At 51.9% G+C, this 10304-nt stretch overlaps 1 protein-coding gene across 1 annotated transcript; it reads left to right on the top strand.

Moving 5' to 3' along the window:
• The first annotated feature begins 8975 nt into the window (after positions 1-8975).
• On the top strand, positions 8976-9843 carry LOC124674307 (protein EARLY RESPONSIVE TO DEHYDRATION 15-like). The gene is made up of 3 exons (XM_047210346.1): positions 8976-9113; positions 9233-9540; positions 9644-9843. Exons 2-3 carry the CDS (start codon positions 9237-9239, stop codon positions 9820-9822), a joined length of 483 nt encoding a protein of 160 aa, XP_047066302.1. The 5' UTR covers positions 8976-9113; positions 9233-9236; the 3' UTR covers positions 9823-9843.
• Positions 9844-10304: the final 461 nt, after the last annotated feature.

Genomic DNA, 10304 nt, shown 5'->3' on the forward strand with positions numbered 1-10304 from the left:
GAATTTGTTTCTTTGCCTATGATGAATCGTTGGGTACAAATTTGTACAAAACGAGTTCAGCGAACAATTGCTGTGTACAAATCTGTTGTGCATGAGCTTTTGTTCGCCGACCCCATCTCTGTAGATATATAATCGTGTTCAATCTAACTGAGGTTGCCGCCGTTTTTCCTAACTTTGTTATGTTACAACTCATTCCTCATGGTTTTCGTTTGATATGGATCAGGTGTCTGGCAGTGATGTCGGCAGCGACAAGGAGGATCAGCACACCAAGACTCGGCAGGTGCTGCAAAGGCTGCAGGTTGGCCTGTTCGCCTCCTACCTCGCCAAAGGTGTCTACAAGTGCCCCTTCTTCACTAGGAGACTCGGCGGCACCGACTTCAACTGCCTCCTCACGCATGGCGAGGACATCGGCAGGACCTTCCCCAAAGTCGGCGCGACAGTGAACGTCTACTCCTTCCGCGCCAAGCACAAGACGGTCGGCATTCACCTCCGCAACTTCCAGCGGGTGGAGATCGCCGCCGGGCGCATGCCTCCGATCAAGCCCAAGGTGCCCAAGATGAAGGGACAGGGGTCCTCGAACTGGAGGAGGAGCCAGATGGAGTAGGCGGAGTCCAGGACGTGTGCTGCTGCTGCAAAGAACCTAAGAACCTGTTAGTATGTTGGTGCTGTGAAGAACCTAAAAACCTGTTACGTATTATTTTGCCTGTTGTATGCAGCTTATTATCTATCTATTATCTATTCCTATTCTGCTATACTTTGTTGGTCATACTTTATTTTCTCGATTTATTACGATGGTGTGAATTTATCGTACATTAACATCGAGATTTGCTTCTAGATTTAACTAGATACTTTTAGAGTGGACTGCATTCAAACTAAAAAGAGTGAACCTACACACTGAAACCTAGACTAGATGCAAACTAAAGTAGATGAATTAAAGAAAAAGACAACCAAATGTACATGCACGGAGGAAGTACATATGAACCAAGATAGGTGAGGTCATTAATATGGACCAGAGGGAGTACTAGATTTGCTGCCATAATGGGTAAAAAACGAGGGCCAAATGACACAAATAATTGAAGAAAGACAAAAATAAAAGCTTCTCTAGATTTGATAATAATTTGGTGAAAAAAGACAGAGAAAGAGGGAAAAAGGTGCCATTTTGGGCCGAGAGAGACAGAACCCAGCTCCTGCTCACGTACAACCAAACGCGGTCTCGTCTTGTCCTACGCGGTCCCTTTCTACCAGCCCCACGCGACGCGGCTCACACGTCAGCACGGAACGGTCAACTAAACGGAAATACTACCATCTGAGCTCCTTCTGCGGGTTTCAGACAAAGGTTTGAGAAAAACTGAGAAAAAACTAAGAAGTTAAAACTAGGTACAACTAATGAACCAGGAGCACAGAAATAGAAAGCCCTAAAATATAATCGATGACCAAGAAGGTATCTCACAGAGATCACTCTCTTCGATATTTTACTGTCAATGCTCCACGAGCGATCAAGAGCTTGAAATGGAAGTGATGCTCGCAGGAGAAGGAAAGTATAGCTGGTATTGGTAGTAGAATGCATGAATCTGAACCCACCCCTACGGGATGATTGCAATCGGCTAGATGCCACGCCATATGAGCTATCATTGGTTTCGCGGCGCAATCGGCACAGTCGCAGGACGGCAGGAGTGCTACGGCTGAACGCGATGGCAAGGGACGGACGAAAGGGACGTCGAGCTAAGGGCATCTCCAGCGGCGCGACGTAAACGGACGATGAGCGACCGTTTTCGTTCGCCGTGACCGGAAATGCGTCTGGCACCACCTCCAGCGGGGGGACGCAAAGTGACCGGGCCGTCCGCGGAGACGCAAACCTGGCCCAAATATGCGCCAGGTTTGCGTCGCGGCGGACGCTTGGCGGACACGCAAAGTGTCCGCTCGCTTCCCCACCGGGCCCGCCTGGCAGCGAGTCTGCATCGAGGGCATCGATTCAGGCGGTCAGCGCTTCCGCGTCTGCGCCGCAGCCTTCGCCATAGATTCAGGCGGTCAGCGCTTCCGCGTCTGCGCCGCAGCCTTCGCCATCAATGGCGCGGCTGCCTATTCTGCGCGCGCACTGGCGGGCGGCGGCTGGGCTTCTACGCCGCCTTCAATGGCATCGTATCCCGCGCGCGCCCGCCCATAAAAGCCCACCGGCCGCACCGCTCCTTCGCCCACACCTCCACAACCACCACCACCGCCGCAGCGCATGGGGAAGAAGAATGACTTCGAGGCCTCCGGCAGCGGCAGCAAGAAGATCCCGCTCCCCGTCTCGGTGGGGAGGCTCATGCACGGCAAATGGATGTCGTGCGACGACGCCTGGTCCGGCGTGCAGCTGGCTGGCGGCTCAGCTGCCGCCGGGTGCCTATCCCTCCAGTACCTGCGCGCGAGCCTGATCGGACCGCGGAGATCCTGCGCAGGAGGCGGTATCTGCCGGCGGACCTCCGCGGCGATCCGGCGTACGCCATCGACTCCGAGCTTTGGCGTACGTACCTGTCCACGGAGACGGACAGGAGACGAAGGGCAGGCTTCATGGGCGACAGGGATTACCCCTTCGGCCCTGCACCGGCGGCTCGTGGTGAGCAGGCGCCGACGCGTCGTGAGCAGGCGCCGACGCGTCGTCAGCAGGCGCGGACGCGACGTCAGCAGACGCAGCACAACGACGCCGATGACGACGACGAAGCCTACGCTGTGTACGACGACGACTACGTCGAGGCGCTCGCGTACCATAGCGAGGAGGCGAAGGACGACAGCGACGACTTCGTCGCTATCGTCTTCCACGAATGGCAGCAGGCCTTGGCGGAGGGCCGGAACTACTACGTCGAGGCGCTCGCGTACCATAGCGAGGAGGCGAAGGACGACAGCGACGACTTCGTCGCTGTCGTCTTCCACGAATGGCAGCAGGCCTTGGCGGAGGGCCGGAACTTCGAGTTCCCGGAGAACATGACGGACGACGAGATGGCGAAGGTCGCCGTCCTCGTCTCCGAGCACGACGCGCCTGTGCAGCCGCCGCTGCCCCGCTACACCACCGGCGTCATGCCGCCGGGCCGTCGGCGGATGAAGCACTTCGACAGGCGCTCCTGGAGTCGGCGGCGCCTCCGCCACCGCCGCCACAGCCGCAGTACTGGGCGCCTCCACCGCATCCACAACCGCAGTACTGGGCGCCTCCACCGCCGCCACAGCCGCGCATGCGGGCCCCTCCACCGCCGCCACGCCCGCGCATGCTTGGCCCTCCACCGCCGCCACAGCCGCAGCCTCCTCAACCTCCAGCACCGGCAGCGCGCCCGGCGTACGCTCCCCCGGATGCCAACTGGCCTTGGGTCGTGCCGGAGTACATCGTGATCGACAGCGACGAAGAGCAGCACAGCGGCGACGAGGAGTAGGCGTTTTTAGGTTTATTTTTTAAGTATGTAAACTATGTTTCATGTTTTAAAAAAAAGGATTCGTCCTAAAAAATGCGTCGTGCGCTGGAACCACCCCGACGTAAACGGACGCGCGGTCGATTTCGACCAAAAGGGTCGACGCAAACGGACGCGCGCGGACGCTAAAATACGTCGCGCCGCTGGAGATGCCCTAATCTTCGCTTTCGCTTGGACGGACGGGGCGGGGGGCCGCCGCCCGGCCAGCCGATAGCAGCTCGATCGGGCAACCCATGTTCGCTCCGGCCGCGGCGGAGGGGCGCCGTCGGCGGGGACACGGGAGCGCATCGGCCTGGTACTTGGTGAAAAGCATGACCGCGCGCATTTCAAACGTTTAACTCGTGGGAGGATATGTGAAGTGGGAACAACACCTAGTACTCTATTGTTTCGTTTCGTACTGGAATGAGTAAATCATACGGAGTACATTTTATTTCACAATTGGAGCTACATAACAAGTTGGTGACTATTTTGAGAAAAAAATTGCTAATACGTACCACTTCGGGTGCGAGCTGTCAAAGATTGAGTAACATTTTGGCTGATTTCGTTTTAATAGCAAACTGACAGGAATGGCCCACACGTAAACGAAGATGAACTTGGGGCCCACATATCATCCCCTCATCTCTCTTCTCCTTCCTGCTCATCCTATCTCTCTCTCACCGAAGATCAGCGCGGATGCTCAACCTACCCACCCCCTCATGCTACATGTCGCCGTCGGCATCGTTTGATTACTTCGGTCCCGATGGCCCACCCACTTCATCATCAGCGGGACATCTCCTGCCGAGCAAGGATCCGGCGGAAGGGAGCGCGCATGGATACGTTAGAAGGAGCGTTTGACGTGTATATTCATGGTGAACAAAAAGCAGGCGACCTCGCTAGCAAAAGGTCAACACAACCTTTCTACCGACGCAACCAAGAAGCGGCGATTGAAATGATCGACGACAAGCGTCTACGGTGCTCGGCCTGGCAAACAGACTATACCAGGAGGAGAAGGACCTCACCAGGAACACAAGGTAAACGTCAGTGGGCACAGGGGAGGTCGGAGGTGACGTCAATGACGGCAACCATCTGTGGAGATGGTGAGAACGGTGACATCGATTTGAGAATATCTTGCCTTTGACTCAGCAGAGGCCGGGGAGGGAGAGAGAGAGAGAGAGAGATGGGAGGGAACGTCTAGCTGGTCAGTTTGGCTATTAAAACATGGTCAATCTATAATTTGACAATATGCGACAACTCATCCCAAAACTAATACATATTTGCATTTTTTTTGCAGAAAAGACACCGATCTAGTACCCTAGCCCTAATTATGATACTAACATGGAATTGAAGGAGGAGGAAATGCCTTTGTACTACTCTCCCCGTCTCAAAAGATAAAAGGGCATATTTTCGCATGCATAAAATAGAATATATGAATTTAGAAAGTACAAATGGTATGATTGCAATTTTTGCAATTCTCTTTCATTTCATATATGACATATTATAAGTATAAATTATAGTTAAAGTTGTAAGTCTTTGATCAATGAAGTTTAAGAGCAGCTTATATTTTGAGATTTTGGGCCAGAGGGAGTACCATCAAAAGTCACCCAGGTGGCCACTACCAGCTTAGTTTTCACACACACTCCTTGTTGCGAGATCCCACCATATGTTAATTAAATCGCACATCATTGTTCCGCCGACTGCGACGTTGAGACCAATCAACCAAGCAATGCATGGGCCGCATTTTGTATTCCTGTCCTGTCGTTTTTCAAAGATTCCTTTTTTTCGTGAGCAGATAATGAAAATTAGCGAGGCGACCCAAAAGTATATGTGCTGGATTAGGTGCAGTACAACTCGGCAGCCAACAAATATCCTCACCTCCCCGTCAATACAGCCAGCGAGTATCCACTTTCCGTGATGCTATTGTCTGATTTAGCTTAACCACTGAGCTGACATTTGCATCCGGCCGCTTGTTTTGTGTTGGCTCCGACGAAAAAAAATGTTTGTTGCCAGGAACGATGTTTATAATACAACAGTTATTCATTTAATCAAGAGTCTTCGGGAAAATATAAGAAAAATATGTCACAAGGATTAAAAAAGAAGCAGATATATCTATGGGAGGTTTCAAGAAATTGAAACCTCACATAAAATACACTCAGTTGAAACATTGCTCAAAAAGATGTTTGTTGGATACGCAAACAAGTGCTCTCTACTAAGATATTTCTGGGCACTAAAATCGTTACAAACACATGTAAACACGGTAGAATGCATGTAAAATTAATATGTAGTCTTTTAATCAGGACATTCATGGAGAACATTTCGTTCCATCTAGATATTCTTTTTTTATGTTAAATAGATTCGACTAAAATAAATATGTTCTTAAGACAAAATGTCTCAAAAAAAAATAAGAAACAAATATGTCTATTACCAAATGGTTTGATTTTGCACAATAGTATTAGCCGTCTTAGATGCCAAAGTCATAATAGAAATTGGTGAATCTTAACATTTAGCATCATCATTATGTCCGTGCTAACTATAGTAGAAAATATACATTTCCTTAAGATGTTATGTTGACAAAAGATAAAAGTAAAATAGTTTAATATAAAATAAGCAATCATCTTTATGATGAAGTCATGAACAGTTGCGGCAGAATTACTCCGATCACAACAAATTCAATAATTCAATAATTGTAAGTTCATTATAGCTAATCCACACTATTGAATAGACTAGTTTATAATTACTAAAAAATATATGGGATAATTGTGAGGGGATGAAAATATGTGTAAAGACAATATGAGCAAATAATGAATTTGCTAATATCTAAGTTGATCGAGAAACCAATAAACTAAACAATCTTCACCACTTGAATGCATGTATAATTCAAGCTGGATGGTTTTGACGAGGATAATGTTTCAATTATAGTTTTTTTGCATTTTGTGTGTAAATTAAGCAAGTTCAATGCCGTATTGTCTAGCAATAAATAAGCTAGATGTGGTGTTAGCGTAATAAATAAAGACAACGAAAACAGATAGTTTTGTCAGGGGATGCATTGTTCATACAGCATAGGCCGGACTGATGATCGAGACGGTCACAGTCCGTGATTTGACGTCTTCGGAAACAAGGACATCGAGCAAAGTCTCCTAGCTTACTAAGCATCGCACGCGTTGAACCTTTCGTAAGAACCATCACTTCCGTTCGTTGGGGCAGTGTTGGTGGGGTGAATTAATTGGTTGTGAGATCTCTTTCTTGAAAAAAAAAGGCATTGGCTGTGAGAGAAAAAGAGGCATTGGCCGGGTTGTTCACGCTCTCGATCGATTGTGTCCACTACTTTTTCTGCATGTAACTTTCCCTCGACGCCACAAGTGACGGTCAGAGCAACGTTTCACCGGCCGGAGCAGATCGCAGTGGATCACTACGCGGGTCACGGATGGCGACGTCTTTGTTTTCACCTCCCCAAAGCAATTTTCGTTCGTTCTTGATCGAATGGAATATGCTTATACGTACTGTAATAATCTATGGTTTCAATGGTGACGCCGTATGGGCCACGAGACCGCGACCTCGGTGATTAATTTAGTTATTAAAACCGTACACGTCAGCGCAAACGGCCATATCTATCCATTCATAAACAGTATCAGCATGCTCGTCCCTTGAATATCTGCACCGTCGCATTCCCTCACGCGTCAAAACCGTGGGCCTCACAAAAGCTATTGTATGCTACTTTATTCATTGCATTTTTTTTTCCGAGAGCAGACCGAGATCGTACCATATTTTCGTATAGAAATCAGAATTTTAATTATAAGACGACTACAATCTGCTGCAAACAACAAGCGCAGCCCAAACTCCACACCAACGAATTCGGAGATAGCCACAATCAACATAACAATTATTATGAATCAAAAGAGTTTATACTAAACTAAGCAACATCGCCGCATCACGACTGAGCCGGCCACCTCCGAAGACCGATGGCTCCCTGAACTTCCCTTGTCGAAGCACCATCCACCCTTGATGTCGTAAAGGATGTGGCAAGTAGATGGTAGGACTTGGCCGGTCCTGAGAAAATCAAGTCTTGGACTCACCGACGACGGCGTACATTGCACCTCAAAAGCTCAATCTTGAACAACAGTAATCATCGGGGGAGCGCAACACAAAACCTCCATGCCGAGTCTCCAATGTGATGCTCCCAAGAGAGGAAAGACATCGAGGATGTCACCATTGCACCGATCCGGAACCAAACGTTGGCACTTCACCTAGATACAACTGCCAGCACCAAGTGAGAGCGAAAGAGATGCTGACGCACCTCGCCGACCCTCCAAGGAGGGGAACGACACCCATGCGCGCCGCCATCTCTAGCACCGAAGACGTGCACGACTTTCCCTCGTAGCGGCGCACACCACCGCCCCTCCATCAGATTGGGGTGACATTGGCCATCTGGGCATGCACTGCCGCCGCAGCACCTCGCCGTCGTAGCCAAAACGCCGTGGTCCACCAACAGCCCGCATGTCCGAAAGGCCACCCATCTTCCAACTCCCACACGACCGAGCAACCGTGACCCTGGGCCTTCTCCCACCACCTGCATGGGGGCACGCCACACCGATGTTGTCACCAACTCCAGGCGGACAGCCACGCTATGGCCGAGGCCCTGTGACCCTGAGCCCAGGATGGGCCCAGATCTAGCTCGTACCATCGCATTCGGGGCGACGAGGCCACACTCACTTGCTCCTCCACGGCGTAGACGCTGCCTCCAGGAGCATAGCATGGGCGACACCACTAAAGGTCCGCCAGACCGCCTCCGTGGCTTAGAAAGCTCGCGCCGATGACAAGCCCGCAATGCTGCCATGACCTTGCGTTGCTCCCTCCAGGACACTTCAGATGCTCCGCCGTGCCGGAGGCTCCTCCGTTGTGTCTCCATCTTGCTTTACTGTATACATCTTGTCGTCGCCACTGTGCGCCGCCTACAAACGCCCGCATGAACTTGACCCGCTAGAGAAGCGTGGCCTCCCTTCTCTCGCGTCGCCTTCGATGATCAGGGGTGCCGCGGCTGCCGCCACCACTGCCGGTGGCGACGCCCCTGAGGAGGGGGGGGGGGGGTTCCCCGAGGTCACCCGTGTGTGTGACTCGGGAGGGGAAGGGAAAGTGGGAGTGTTCGTTCATTGCATATTATGAAAAAGGAGAAGTGCAATTATGCACCTCTTATTTTATTTTCTTTGTGGAGAGGGCTCGGACTCTCGGTTGTATAAAAAATGGTTCACAACCGACAGCTCAATTGCATTTGACTCAGCCCGCGGACACCAACAAAGTAAGCGTCGGCGCCGTGACGGAGGAAAGGAGGAAGCTTCCGGCGGCCAACCCCCGACTCCATTACTCCGTCGTCGCCCCGCCCACAGAGAATCCAGCCCAGCCGAGCACACCGCACACCGTACCAGTCGTCCCCTCCCCATTGGCCACGGTTGTCACGGAAGGGAGGGAAAAGCCAAGCCGACCAGTCGCCATCCGCCCACCCACCCCGACCCGCCCCACCGCACACGTCTTCCCCTCCGGCGCCAGTGCACCACCACCACCCTCTATAAACACCCACTCCCCCGCCCCGGCACGGGCACCCAGCTCACCCGCACAAATCCCACCGTCTCCACCCACAAACCAATCCACGGGATACTTCTTCCTTCCCACTCACGCCTCCGCCCCGCACCGATCATCAAAGAAAAGGTAAGCAAGAACGCGAGAATCACCACGCTCTCCCTCCGATTCGATCGAGGGAAAGATCGCATGACCGGACAGAGATGATCACGGCAGCTCACCATCGCTTTTCTTGTGCTTTTGCGTAGGACGATGAGCATGATGGCGATGTCGGCGCTGAACCCGGACGCGCCCATGTTCATCCCGGCGGCGTTCCGGCGGGTGGAGGACTACTCGCCCGAGTGGTACGAGCTCGTCAAGACCACCGCATGGTTCCGCGACCACTGGTACCGCCAGCAGCAGCTCTACGACGGCGAGGACGACCAAGACGTGGACGACGTCGCCGCGCTCCTCCCCGACGACTCCGTCGACCTGCTCGACGCGCAGGACCTCTTCTACTCCCCGCCCTCGCCACAGCAGGCGCAGCACGACTTCCACAGCTACAACAAACCAGCAGGTACGCTGCTACACCTCTCTTCTCGCCATCTCCTCCTCCTACTCCTCGCCGTAGATACTACAGAAAGCTGACCAGCAAACCTCGGGTCGCTCTGAATTTGCAGGCTTCGGTGGCGACATGGACGCCGTGCTCAGAACCCTCAGCCTCAACTCGCCCAGGGGCGGCGTCCCCAACGCGGCGGCGCCAGCCTGGTCGCCGAGGCAGGCCGAGAAGCCGGTGCAGCACTTCGGCGCCAGGGCTGGCGGTGGTGGCGCCCGACGCGCCATCCACCAGCCTCGCTAGAGCTAAACAAGCCGCCCTCTGCTGCAGTAACAGCTGCTGTGTAGTGTAACCTTCAGTTCAGTTTCAGTTCAGTTCAGTCTAGCCTCTCTCCACTCTCCTTCTGTGTATACAGCTAAAAAAGTGTAAAGGGAAAACAATCTGCAGGCCTCCCTGCTAGCTAGTGCTTTCCCTTTGCTTGTAGCTTCCTCCCTCCTGTTCACAAACGTGTCTCAAGAAAAGCAAAAAAGGCTTCCTTTGTGATCTAATCTTTGCCCTGTTGGTGCTGGATATGAGATGGTGATCAGGTCTAGTGCTAGGCCTTTTCACCGGTGCTTGCCTTCTACTGGTTTTCTTTTTCTGTTTTTATTATGCATAATTCACCATTTGAGATTGGTCACCTTGTTTGATTTCTGCCATCGAGAGCTCAAAATGGGAGCGGTAGACCAAGACGGTATCCGACACAGATTGCTCCGTCTGAATTAGTCATCAATCGAGAGCTTTAC

This window comes from Lolium rigidum, chromosome 7 (genome assembly GCF_022539505.1).
Source record: "Lolium rigidum isolate FL_2022 chromosome 7, APGP_CSIRO_Lrig_0.1, whole genome shotgun sequence".
Lineage (NCBI taxonomy): Eukaryota > Viridiplantae > Streptophyta > Magnoliopsida > Poales > Poaceae > Lolium > Lolium rigidum.

Coding starts and splice junctions, on each gene's coding strand:
- LOC124674307 (XM_047210346.1), top strand. CDS start 9,237: ATGAGCATGATGGCGATGTCGGCGCTGAACCCGGACGCGCCCATGTTC. Junction 9,541..9,643: donor CAGCTACAACAAACCAGCAG/GTACGCTGCTAC, acceptor CTGAATTTGCAG/GCTTCGGTGGCGACATGGAC.